The following is a 14,504-nucleotide window of genomic DNA, read 5'->3' on the forward strand; positions in this document are numbered from 1 at the left end:
ATTTTATTTTCTTAATACTTAGGTATATTTTATTAGGTTTAACCTAACTTCACTTCTTGAGTGTGGTGAGTATAAGAGATAAATAATGGCGTAGGTAATAAACTAAGGTAATCGTAGCTTGACGAGTCGCTTATATTTTTATATAGTGGTCTAGAGATGAAATAAATCAAAAACAAAAAGTTGTATAACACTCAAACAGGAGGAAACACGAATACCGGTAATTGCTTCTATAGTCCACTTGAACAGAGGTGAAGTCCTACGATTTGGTTAAACGTTCTGTAGTGTTTTGAAGATGAACTAAATAAAATATTACTAAGGCCTAAGCCTGGTTCAAACTAAACCAAACTTCAGAGGGAATATTGCCTTGCCGAAAACGAAACAGTTTATATTATCTTTTTTTTTTATTGTGTTAAAAGTAGGAAAAATTCCCCTGATATGCATATTGGGTGCTTATTCAATCTTCACATTTGAACAAACATACCCAACCGCTAGGGATAAAGAATGGTGAGAATGATAAAGTAATCCTTGTTCATGAAAATCTTTTGAAAGGTTTTCAGGTAAACTTGTACTTTTCCTTTGAATAGGATCTAAACTTAATTAAAAAAATGGAATGTGTCTTTTTTTTAAGATTTTCAGGTAATCCTTTTGAACAGAAGCTGAAAATCTATAAACAAAAATTTTGATAATAATGTGTGCACCAAAGGAATTCACGTTTTGTGCTGACACAGAATTTGCGAGCTAGAAGACTTACTTAACTTACTTTGACTTAAGTCTCCTGCCGGGTACTGCTTGGCGTAGAGAGTGACGTCGGCCTCCTCCATCCACTTCAGTCCATGGCGAGTATTTGCTCTTCACCCTTTCTGATGTTTGCCATCGTCAAGAACTCGGACAGGCTGTCGGACCAACGTTTCTTCGATTGGCCGTGAGGTCGCTTACAACCAACTTTGATAGGGTCGAAGTCGTAGATCATCTTTGCAGGTAGATTTGGTGGCATTCGAAGCAGATGCCCGAACCGTCGTAAAGTTCGCTCGGCTGCTTGAGTCGAAAACCGAGACTGCTTTGTGAGCTGCAGAAGCTTCTCATTGCTGACGAAGTCGGACCATCGTAGGACCTCAATCCTCCTCAGGCTCTTCGCATGAAATGCGTCTATTTTCTTGAGGCTTGCAGCTGATGCATACCATGTCTCAGCTCCGTAAAGCATCACAGAGTCGACTAGAGCGTTGAAGATCCGCAGTTTCGTTGTGCAACTGATGTGTGGTTTCCACCAGAGGTGACAGTTCAGTCTGCTCATGACAGAAGACGCTTTAGATAATCTCGCCTGCAGCTCGGGGAGAAGCGAGCCTTTTGAAGAAATTATGGAGCCCAGGTAGGTGAAGTCTTGAACAAGCTCGATGCTAATGGTGCTGTTCAGGCTAACTGGAGAGTTAACAGTGGGAGATGACGGGTCTATGGACATAATTTAGTTTTGTTCCATTTTATATGCAGTCCTACTTTGGCAGCCTCTTCTCGTAGAATTCGGAGCGCTTCCAGCAGCTGCTCCATAGAGTCCACCAGAATGGCCAAGTCATCGGCAAAATCATCATTTGTGATGACATGATCTCCGAATTTTAGCCCAAAGCTGAGACGTGAAGTGGTTTTTGTCATAACGTAACCTACGATGACATTGAAGAGCTCTGGGGCCACTGCACACCCTTGGCGCACCCCTGTCGTGATATGAAAGAACGGGCTGCCCTGACGATTTACTTGTACACAGCGCTCCGTCCCATGGTGTAGCGTCTTGAGAAGTCTGAAATATTTCTTGGGAGAGGAGAAAAGAGGACAGAGGAGCTAGAAGAGAGGAGAATATTACAATTTGAAAAGTTTTGAAAAAGGGGGCGTAATCTTGATTATAATTGCAAAATATTCATAACAAGTTTAGTTGATTCAACCTTGATTTTTAAATGATAAAATTCGTTCGAAGTATCGAATTATCGAATTTTTGATTTATTGCTTCCAACCGATACAGATTTTCCAATTATTATTGAATTTTTTAAAATCCTGTTTAATTTTATTGAAAAGATTTAAACAGTTCAAAACAGATAAAAAAAAAAAACATATCAAATTTGAAGTAGCTGAGAGTCCTAGAGCAGGGATTTCAACTATCAAGCCCCGTTTTAAACAATAAAAAAAGGAAAATTTCGGTTCCGTGTTGTGATTGCATTGAACCAGTGATCGTACAGTGTACAAAGCTCATTCGGCGGCAAATTCAGGACTTGGTGTTCGATTTAAATGAATGACAAGAGAGATCACTCACCATCAATATACACAGAAAAAATCCAGTTAAGTTAGTCAGTTGGCCTAGCATTGTAGAAATGCTACCTATGGAGCCTCGCAGACTCAGAGGCCATATGGCCGCATGGTTGTGTATTTTACCATAGGGACTAAAGCTTCAAAGAAGGACTCATGGCCAAAATGTGTTATTTTCTATCTTACTATCTTACTATCTACTATCTTCTATCTTATTTTCTTTCTTACTCCTGACTTTCTTTCATTTGGAGAGAAATTTTTGCCCTGAACGTGCTATATGGGTACTGAGAGGGTACATATTCCCTCTTGTTTACAAAACTACAGTTGTTAATGGAGGAAAGAAATTCTAGTTACAGAAGTATAATTCTAAAACTATATACTTTGTAGCCTATCCTCGTTTCTTTTCTTATAAAAATAATTTTGAACCAGGTGTTAGAAGTGAGCAGAGATTCGATGTGAAAAAATAAACATTTTTTTTTAATGTGAGTATTGCCGAAATTCTTTATTCCAACCTTTAAATTATTCATTTCAATTTTTCAAGAACGTCTGCTCGAACACAAAAGCAATGCTATTGTATTCTATTTTACTTCACTTTTTTAGAATGAAAGGGTATATAAATTGGTGTTTCATTTCAACAATAAAACTTTCACTTCAAACATCATCGACAGGGGTTTCAGCCCCCCTTACGCATTTGAGAAACATGAAACATTTCTTACTAATAAGAAAGTACGACCCTGGCTGATTGAGGGCAGAGCTTGATGCGTCACCTTAATACATCGATAAATGGAAAGCATCGATGAATAACAGAATCGAACGAGAAAAAAGAAAATAGAAGAGACAAGGAAAAGTTAAAGCAAACTCGATGATAAGGGATGTTCATTTCAGATTATAATCTTGTATTCTACTTCCGTTGGATCTTTTTTTTTCATCTACTTCGCTAGAAAACTGAGTGTGATTGGGACAAAATCTTTAGATGTAATTAAAATACTTTTCTTTTAAAATACTTCTTAAAATACTTTTTTTTTCAAGAGTCAAAATACTTTTCAGACTTCTAGTATCTTCAACTCCAGTGGTACTTAGTGTAAAACAACAAATTAAAGAAAGTTTATTCAACTACCTTTTTTAATTGGACTAATTTGTCTGCGTAAATTCTTGAGCTGAGACATTATACCCGTCAAAAGGTGAAAAACCTTGTTTTAGCGTTCTAGCATGGCTCTCTTGAAATTGTGGAAAGTTTATATACGTTGTTTTTGTCCAGGAATTAAAGATGTTTCTAGACCCTTTTGCAATTCCAAGCTGTCAACACAAACACATGTGTTTCCTTGTCCCACTTGAAGGTTTGGGTTTCAACTCAGTTTGTAGTCTGGTACGGCGGTAGATCCTGAAAGAGTAGAGCTTTTAGTATCGAATTAGCCAGAGTTTAAGGACCTAGTTACGAACTGTTAACAACACTGCCCTACATTTCAGTTTTAAATCTTTGCAGGCTTGGTATTTATGACAACGCTGCCGTTGGGTCAGATGGCATTCCATGTTCTGTAATGGGAAAGTAAGTAAAGAAATTTTTCTATTCATGTTCCTATTTTATGTTTTATGTTTATAATAATTAATTATATTTAATTATAATTAATTAAAATTAATTATAATTAATTATATTAATAATTAATTATAATTAATTAATTATAATAATTTTATGATAATTTTTTTATGTTTATAAACAAGGGACGGGGGTGACATTAACACACTTTTGACACTGACACATTTTTGCAGAGCATCTGTTGCTGCAAACTTTGTTGACAGGTAGTTTTATAAAGAAATTAAATAAAAGAAATAAGTTTCTTCAACTGAAATAAGGAGCAGCATTAAAACTCAAAACGAACAGAAAATAATTCTGTCTATGAAAGGATTTACCCCTTCCTCAATACTTTGCTCTTTACGCTAAAGTTTTTAACACATTTAAAAAAGGTATCTATTCTAATTAAAAGACCCTTAAGTTTCAGGAGTCATTCTTAGGAAACTGGAACAAACAGTCAAACTTTAGTGTAACGAGCAAGGCATTGATGGGGGGGGCAATCCCTTTATATACGGAATAATTTCTGTTCGTTTTGAGTTTTAATGCTGCCCCTTACTTTTGGTTGAAAAACTTGTTTTTTCTTTTATATATGGTTGTTTTTCAAATAATGTCTGTAAACCTGGCTCACCCTCCATGGATTACTCCGTTCCCTCGCGAGAAACTCCTCCATGGAACTTTTCTCCCACGAAGTACCCCCCCACGTAAAATTGTATCCGGACATTTCCATCCTCGCTAGAATCGTTTTTCCGATCATACCATAAATCCCCCCATTAGAAAGTTTCCCTTGGACAATTCCCCCGGAACATCCCCACATGCAAAAGGGAATAGGCAAAGACGAAGTAAGACAAATGAAAAAAAAATCTCTTATAGGAATTCTGTCAAATCTCTCCAATGTTAAATTTCATCTGGAAAGATCACCCCCCGAAATTTCCCTCCACACTGAAAATCATCCCCATGGAAACCCATCCTAAGCATAATATTACCCCTCCCCTCGAAAATGTCTGCATATTTCCCAATAACAATAGTATATTTACACAATGGGCAAATGTTATAACTAACAGACCTGCCCCCAGGGGCTGGGGGGGGGGGGGTCATGTTATCTCTAGAAGTATAATTAGTCAGACTTTTCAACTATGCTTAACAAAATGGTTATCTTAAAATTTTTATTGGATGATTTTGGGGAAAAAGGATTCTCTATTACACTGAATCTGATGTTGTTATTTTAATTAAGATTCCTTGACTTATAGAGTGTGTTTCCCCCATTTTTTGAAAATAAGGCAGATTTTCGCAGACTCGTACCCTTTTATGGGTAATACTAAGCTTAATGAAATTTATATATTTGAAATCAGCATAATAAACCAATTCTTTTGACATAATTATTGATATCAGAATTCTGTTTTTAGGGTTTTGGCTAATATTGATCTGTATTAACTACAGTTCGTTACCAGTTCGTTACCACAACTGTTTGATTTTCACTGGGTATAAGCTTTTCTTCCATTTTTAAACGATAATAGTCAAACAGTTCGTAGTAACGAACTGCAGTGAGGAGCGACCCGGCTCAATAGTAACCAAAACTTTAAAAAAAGAATTTTAATACCAATAGTTACATCGAAAGCATCAGATTTTAATGCTGATTTTAAATTTATAAGTTTCATCAAGTTTAGTCCTACCCATCAAAAGTTACGAGCCTGAGAAAATTTGCCTTATTTTAGAAAATAGGGGAAACATCCCCTAAAAGCCATATAATCTTAATGAAAATAATACCATCAGATTCAGCGTATCAGCGAACCCTAATGTAGAAGTTTCAAGCTCCTATCCACAAAAATGTGGAATTTTGTATTTATTGCCAGAAGACAGATCACGGATGCGTGTTTATTTGTTTTTTTTTTTTTCCAGGGGTTATCGTACCAACCTAGTGGTCCTAGAATGTCGTGAGATGACTCATTCTAACTCAAATTAAAAGTTCTAGTACCCTTTTTAAGTGACCAAAAAATTGGAGGGCACCTAGGCCCCCTCCCACACACATTTTCCCCAAAGCTACCAGATAAAAATTTTGAAATCGCCATTCTGTTCAGATTAGTTGAAAACCTAATAAATATTTCCTTGGGTATGACTTAATCCGCCACAGTCCCCAGGTTAGGGGCTGCAAATTACAAACTTTGACCATTGTTTACATATAGTAACGATTATTATTAGGTGTACAGGCATTTTCAGGGGGACTTTTTCACGTTGGGGTGGAGTAGGTCGGGGAGAGGGGGTTACGCGGGAGGATCTTTCCATGGAGGAATTTATCACGAGAGAAGAGAATTTCAATGAAGGGGGTGCAGGATTTTCTAGTATTATTTAAAAAAAAATGAGAAAATAATTACATTTTTTTCAACTGGAAGTAATGAGCAGCAGTAAAACTTAAAACTAACATAAAATATTACGGATATAAGGGAGTTCGTCTCCTCCACAATACCTTGCTCTTTACGCTAAAGTATTTTTAGTAATTCCAACTATTTACTCTACGACCTTTGTGATTCGGGGGTCATTCTTAAGGATTTGGGACAAATTTCAAGCTTCAGTGTGAAGAGCGGGGTATTGACGAAGTTTAAACGTTGATTATTATTCGTGTGGGGTGAGCCAAAATCAAAACATGCATTAATTCAAAAACGTTCAGAAATTAAATAAAAAAAACAAGTTTTTTTAACTGCAAGTAAAGAGCGAAATTAAAACTTAAAACGAACAGTAATTATTCCGTATATGAAAAGGGTTGTCCCCTCCTCAACGCCTCTCTCTTTACGCTAAAGTGTTTTTATTGTTTAAAAAGTAGAGTTGTGACAAAGAGTCAAACTTTAGCAAAAAGAGTAGGGCGTTGAGGAGAGGACAACCCCTTTCATATATGGGATAATTTCTGTTCGTTTTAAGTCTTAATGTCACTCCTTACTTGCAGTTAAAACAACTTGTTTGATTTATTTACTTTCTTGATGGACAGGTAAGCGATTGAAAAGTTTCAATTGATAAGCTTGGCCCATAGAGGCGCTGAATTTCGCTTCATAAGTCAGATGTCAAGCTGCTCGATGGAAAAAGGGTGTTTATATCAACAAATGTTTGATGTCACCTCTGTTCAACAGAGGTGAACAGAGGTTCACCTCTGTTTTGATTCTAGGATGAACAATTTAGTTCTCCTGTTTAATAATAAAAAAACAAGTTCTTTCAAATGAAAGTGAGAAGCAACAATAAAGCTTAAAACGAAACAAAACCATTTCATTTATGCGGGGATACCCTCTCATCAATACCTTACTCTTTACGCTAAAGTTTAATTTTTTGCTCCAGCTATTTTAGAACGACTCGTTCATCACAAAGGTCGTTTAATTAGAATAATAGGTTCTAAAAGAACATTAGCTCAAGGAGCGAAGTATTGAGGAGAGGGTGACTCTCCCCTTATACGAAATAATTTCTTCTCATTTTAAGTTTTATTGTTGATTCTTACTTTCAGTTGAAAAAACTTGATTTTTACTTAATTTCTGATTTCAATAATAAATAATGTTTTCCCCAATATTACTGGGAAATACGGCTCCCCTCCATGGAAAATTACATTCCACCCTCCCCCCGAAACATTTCTTCAAGGAAAGATCCTCCCAAATACCCCCCACCCTCCACCGCAAAAATCTCCCTAAAATGCCTGTATACTTCTCAATACCCAATGCTATATGTAAATAAGGTGCAATGTTATTGCAGCCCTTCCCCCGACGGCTCTGGGAGGTCAAGTCATCTTTAAAGACATAGCTATTAAATTTTCAACTATGCTGAATAAATGGCCATCTCAATTTTTTTATTGGGCGACTTTGGAGGAACATGAGCGTGGGAGGTGGGCTAGATGCCCTTCAATACTTTTGATCACTAAAAAAGGACACTAGAACTTTTGATTTCCGTTCAAAAGAGTTCTCTCCCAATCTTCTAAGATCACTGGTTCTATACGATCACTCATGGGGAAAACAAAAACAAATAAACTCGCACCCGTGATCTTTCTTCTGGCAAAATTTTTTCGCAAAATTCCATATTTTTGCACATAGGAGCTTGAAACGTCTACAGTACGATTCTCTGGTATGCTGAGTCTGACGGTGTCATTTTCATTAAGATCACTTGATGTTTTGGGGATGTTTTCTGCTTTTTCAAAAATTAGGTAAATTTTCTCAGACTCGTAACTTTTTAAATTTAAATTTGATGAGTTTTGCATATTTTGAAATTTAATTCTTAAATTTGATTTAAATTTGATCTTAAATTTAATTCTTAAATTTAATTTTGAAATTTGCATATTTCGAAATTTAATTCTTTTGATGCATCTATTCTTACCATTTCTATGTTTCTTAGAATTTCTGCTACTATTGAGGCGCATGGCTCCTTACTTACAGCTTGTTACCACGAACTGTTTGCTCGCTGTTTGCGTCAATTACTGTATTTTGCGAAAGATTTTCTTGGTATATTTTAATAAGTTTTCTTGCCATTCAATATTTTTCAGCAGCTAAGTTACAAGATAAACTCTAATAGATACATTTTGACGTCTTAAGGTTTCTTAGTCCGCCACTTTAAGATTATAGCCAGAGACAAAATACCAAAAGAAGCCAGGACCAAAAGAAGTTGTTTGCTATTTATTTCCATTAAGTAATTTTTCATCCTAAGATTTGTTTTAGTGATAATTTGCTAAAATTAATTAGCAATTAATTTGGTTTAAACTTTATTTTATTTTAAATGTTAAAATGAATTTTATTTATCAGAAATTAAACTTAATTTCTGAATAACATTTACTAATTTATTCGAGACCTGTGCCATCAAAAGTTAGCAAGAGTATATTGCTGTTTTTCGCAGCCACGTTACTAATTCGTCAGAAATATGATTTAATAAGGCATGGATCCACATTCAACCCAAGTAATTGAAGCCATCCGCCAAGATCTTGTAAAATAGCGCTTGTTGAAATGGTGTTCCTTGTTTTACCTTTAAATAGAATGGTTCGAAGGTTCGTGGGTTTTACCCTTTTGCATTGAAACAATGGAAGAGTGTAACCCAACATTTCATTGTTTGCCTGAAGGTGAACAAGTATTAACTTCTAACCTCTATGGGCCTATTCTCAAACAAATTAAAAAACACAAATATACCGTTTTATACAATATGACAAATAGAAATAAATTATTGATTTTTACAGGTTGGCTCGTATATTTCTAGAAATCTTTTAACTTTTCTTTTCGTTAAATGTCCAATTTAATTTTCATTTGCTTATTAATAGCCTATACAACATAGCGAATTTTTAGTTAAATAATTTATTGCTCGCGATAAAAGGAAAGAACTCAGATCTTTTAACCGGTTCCTTCTCCTTATCAGCTAATTTTTTTTTCATTTATTAACAAGATTAATCTGTCTAGCAAATTGTTGGAATTAAACTTGCTCCATCCCAGAGTTGGAATTTTTAAAATTCTGCTAGACACAGAATATGTTGAAGTTACGAGCCTAAGCCTGACACTCTTATCAGATGGAGGGCGTTAAGGTGGGTATAACTGAGCAGATGTTAAACCTGAAAAAAAGAACTCTTTTCTACACCTTTTATCTAGAAAACATATATGCTTCAAGGACATCCAATCCAACATATATACAAGATATTTAACTGACAATACCATAATTAATGTTACAGATAGGACCCCAGCTTTATTAGAAAAAAAGAGCTAAAAGCTCATATGGCACTTGTGACGAGGCCGGACGAGCCAAGAGCTCATATGGTTTGAGCTCTAGCAAAATTCTAAGAATCAATAGATTGATTTAAAAGGAAAATCAGAGGCTTAATGCGGGTGGTCATTAAGCCTCTGCCGAATGGTCTAATCGGGGAAAACGACTTTATCAAGTCAATTTGTGCAGCTCCCTGATACGCCTACCAATTTTCATCGTCCTATCAGGTCCAGAAACACAAAACTCACCAAAGCACTGAGCCCAAACCCCTTACTCCCCCAAAGAGAGAGGATCCAGTAGGGTTACGTCAATCACGTATCTACGACATTTGCTTATTCTACCAATCAAGTTTCATCCCGATTTCTCCACTCTAAGCGTTTTCCAAGATTTCCGGTTTCCCCTTCCGACTCCCCCAATGTCAACAGATCTGGTCAGAATTTGAAATAAGAGCTCTGAGACATGAGTTCCTACCTAAATATCAAATTTCATTAAGATCCGGTTACTCGTTCTTAAGTTAAAAATACCTCAACTTTTCTATTTTTTCCAAATCAACACACCCCAGCTCCTCCACAGAGAACAGATCCGTTCCAATTATGTCAGTAACGTATCTATTACTTTTGCTTATTTTTCCCATCAAGTTTCATCCCGATCTCTCCACTCTAAGCTTTTTCAAAGAATTTTGTTTTCCCCTACCAATCTCCTATGCCCCCGGATCCGATTTGAATTGAAAATAAATAATATGAGACATAAAATCCTTCCATATATCGACTTTCATTAAGATCCGATCACCCATTCGTAAGATAAAGATACTTCAATTTTCAGGTTTTCAAAGAATTCCGGTCCCCCTCCAACTCCCCCTAATGTCACCAGATCTGGACGGGATTTAAAATAAAGCTTTAAAGCACAAGATCCTTCTATATATCAAATTTCGTTAAGATTTGATCACCCGTTCATAAGTTACAAATATATCGTTTTTTTTTATTTTTCCGAATTACCCCCCCCCCTCAATTCCACCAAAGAGAGCGGATCCAAACCGACTATGTCAGTCACGTATCTTGGACATGTTTCTTATTCTTCCCACCAAGTTTCATCCTAATCTCTCCGCATTAAGTGTTTTCCGAGATTTCCGGTCCCACCCCCAACTCCCCCCAACGACACTGGATTCGGTCGCGATATAAAATAAGAGATCTGAGTTGCTAGGTCCTTCTAAATATGAAAATTCATTAAGGTCCAATCACTCCTTCGTAAGTTAAAAATACCTAATTTTTTCTAATTTTTCTTCTCTCTTAAGCCCCTCAGTTAGTCTAATCGAGGAAAACGACTTTATAAAGTCAATTTATGCAGCTCACTGACACGCCTACCAATTTTCATCGTCATATCACGTCCAGAAGCACCAAACTCACCAAAGCACTGAGCCCCACCCGGTAATTCCCCCAAAGAGAGCGGATTCAGTACGGTTACTTCAATCACGTATCTACGACATTTGCTTATTCCACCAACCAAGTTTTATCCCGATTTCTCCACTCAAGTGTTTCCTAAGATTTCCAGTCTCCCCCTCCAACTCACCCCAGTGTCAACAGATCTGGTCAGAATTTGAAATAAGAGCTCTGAGACATGAATTCCTTCTAAATATGAAATTTCATTAAGATCCGGCCACTCGTTCTTAAGTAAAATATACTTCAATTTTTCTGTTTTTTCCAAATCAACACCCCCAGCTCCTCCACAGAGAACAGGTCCGTTCCAATTATGTCAATCACGTATTTATATCTTTTGCTTATTCTTCCCATCAAGTTTCATCCCAATCTCTCCGCTCTAAGCGTTTTGCAATATTTATGTTTCCCCTTTCCAACCCCCTATACCCCCGGATCTGATTCGAATTGAACATAGAACATCTGAGACATAAGATCCTTCTATATAGCAAGTTTCATTAAGATCTGATCACCTATTCGTAAGATAAGGATACCTCAATTTTCACGTTGTCCAAGAATTCCGGTGTCCCCCTCCAACTCCCCCAATGTCACCAGATCAGGTCGGTCTTTAAAATAAGAGCTCGAAAGCCCAAGATCCTTCTATATATATCAAATTTCATTAAGATTTGATCGCCCGTTAGTAAGTTACAAATACCTCATTTTTTTATTTTTCCAAACTACCCCCCCCCCCTCAACTCCACCAAAGAGAGCGGATCCGAACCGGCTATGTCAGTCACGTATCTTGGACATGTTTTTTATTCTTCCCACCAAGTTTCATCCTAATCTCTCCGCATTAAGTGTTTTCCAAGATTTCCGGTCCCACCCCCAACTCCCCCCCCCCCCCCAACGACACTGGATTCGGTCGGGATATAAAATAAGAGATCTGAGTTACGAGGTCTTCAAAATATAAAATTTCATTAAGGTCCAATTACTCCTTCGTAAGTTAAAAACACCTAATTTTTATTCTCTCTTAAGCCCCTCAGATGGTCTAATCGAGAAGAGCGACTTTATAAAGTCAATTTATGCAGCTCCCTGACACGCCTACCAATTTTCATCGTCCTAGCACGTCCAAAAGCACCAAACTCACCAAAGCACTTAGCCCCACCCCGTAACTCCCCCAAAGAGGGCGGATCCATTACGGTTACGTCAATCACGTATCTACGACATTTGCTTATTCCACCAACCAAGTTTTATCCCGATTTCTCCACTCTAAGCGTTTCCTAAGATTTCCAGTCTCCCCCTCCAACTCACCCCAGTGTCAACAGATCTGGTCAGAATTTGAAATAAGAGCTCTGAGACAGGGATTCCTTCTAACTATGAAATTTCATTAAGATCCGGTCACTCGTTCTTAAGTAAAATATACCTCAATTCTTCTTTTTTTCAAATAAACACCCCCAGCTCCTCCATAGAGAACAGATCCGTTCATATTATGTCAATGACGTATCTATAACGTTTGCTTAGTCTTCCCATCAAGTTTCATCCCAATCTCTCCACTCTAAGCGTTTTCCAAGATTTATATTTCCCCCTTCCAACCCCCTATGCCCCCGGATCCGATTCGAATTGAAAATAGAGCATCTGACATATAAGATCCTTCTATATATCGAGTTTCATTAAGATCTGATCACCCATTCGTAAGATAAATATACCTCAATTTTCACGTTTTCCAAGAATTCCGGTTTCCCCCTCCAACTCCCCCCAATGTCACCAGATCAGGTCGGTATTTAAAATAAAAGCTCTAAACTCACAAGATCCTTCTATATATCAAATTTCATTAAGATTTGATCACCCATTAGTAAGTTATAAATACCTCATTTTCTTATTTTTCCTAACTACTCCCCCCCTGAACTCCACCAAAAAGAGCGGATCCGGTCCAGTTATGTCAGTCATGTATCTTGGACATGTTTTTATTCTTCTCACCAAGTTTCATCCTACTCTCTCCGCATTAAGTGTTTTCCGAGATTTCCGGTCCCCCTAACTCCCTCCCCCCAATGACACTGGATCCGGTCGGGATATGAAATAAGAGATCTGAGTTACGAGGTTCTTCAAAATATAAAATTTCATTAAGATCCGATCACTCCTTCATAAGTTAAAACTACCTCATTTTTTCTAATTTTTCAGACTTAACCCTCCCCCCAACTCCCCCAAATAGAGCGGATCCACTTCGGTTATGTCAATCATGTATCTAGGACTCCTGCTTATTTTTCCCACCTAGTTTTATCCCGAAAACTTCCAAAGATTTCAAAGCGTCCAAGATTTTATGTCTCCCCCCTCCAATTCCCCCCAGTGTCACCGGATCCGGAGCGGAACCGGTCCTTTATATCATTCACGTATCTTTGACTTGTTTTAATTCTTTCCTCATGTTTCATCTTGATCTCTCCGCTTTAAGTGGTTTCCAAGAATTCGGGTCCCCCCCCCCCCCAACTCCCCCAAATGTTACCAGATCCGGTCGAGATTTAAAATAAGAGCTCTGAGACACGATATTCTTCTGAATATTATATTTCATTAAGATCCGATCACCTGTTCGTAAGTTAAAAATGCCTCATTTTTTCTTTTTTTTTCCGATTTAACCGTCCCCCTCCTCAGATGGTCGAATCGGTAAAATTACAACCTCTAATTTAATCTGGTCTGGTTCCTGATATACCTGCCAAATATCACCGTCCTAGCTTACCTGGAAGTGCCTAAAGTAGCAAAACCGGGACAGACAGACCGACAGAATTTGCGATCGCTATATGTCACTTGGTAGATACCAAGTGCCATAAAAACAGCTTTTAATTCCTCGCAACGTGTAAGCTGTTGGCAAAGGGTCAATAGCTTAAATTTAGATATTATGAAATCACCATTTGTCATTTTCCCCGGATCTATAAATTATTATCCTTGAATATAAGGAATAAACAGACCTAAGAGCTCAGATGGCACTTGTGACGAGGTCGAAAGAGCCAAGAGCTCATATGGTATGAGCTCTAGCAAAATTCTAAGAATTAATACATTGATTTAAAAGGAAAATCAGAGGCTTAATGCCAGTCGGGAATTAAAATAAGAGCTCTGAGTCACGAGGTCCAACTAAATATCAAAATTCGTTAAGATCTGATCGCCCACTAGTAAGTTATATATACCTAATTTTTCCCAATTTTTCCTCTCCCTTTAGCCCCCCAGATGGTCGAATCTGAGAAAACGACCTTGTCAAGTCAATTTGTGCAGCTCCCTGACACGCCTACCAACTTTCATCGTCTTAGCACGTCCAGAAGCACCGAACTCGCCAAAGCACTGAACCCCACCACCTAACTCCACCAAAGAGAGCGGATCCAGTTCGGTTACATCAATCATGTATCTACGACATTTATAAGCGTTTTCCAAGATTTCCAGTTTCCCCCTCCTACTCACCCCAATGTCAAAAGATCTGGTCAGCATTTGAAATAAGAGCTCTAAGACATGAGTTCCTTCTAAATATCAAATTTCATTAGGATCCGACCACCCGTTCT

The 14,504-nt window shown here is 37.4% G+C and overlaps 1 protein-coding gene across 2 annotated transcripts in view; it reads left to right on the plus strand.

The window, feature by feature from the left end:
- LOC136027951 (scoloptoxin SSD14-like) overlaps positions 1 to 14,504 on the plus strand; it is a 125,985-nt gene that overhangs the window by 61,984 nt on the left and 49,497 nt on the right. For both annotated transcript variants that reach the window (XM_065705423.1, XM_065705424.1), the window contains exon 3: positions 3,770 to 3,832. In XM_065705423.1, the coding sequence (XP_065561495.1) occupies positions 3,770 to 3,832 (63 nt within the window). The remainder of the gene's footprint in view (positions 1 to 3,769; positions 3,833 to 14,504) is intronic.

The sequence above is a fragment of the Artemia franciscana genome, chromosome 6, assembly GCF_032884065.1.
Source record: "Artemia franciscana chromosome 6, ASM3288406v1, whole genome shotgun sequence".
NCBI lineage: Eukaryota > Metazoa > Arthropoda > Branchiopoda > Anostraca > Artemiidae > Artemia > Artemia franciscana.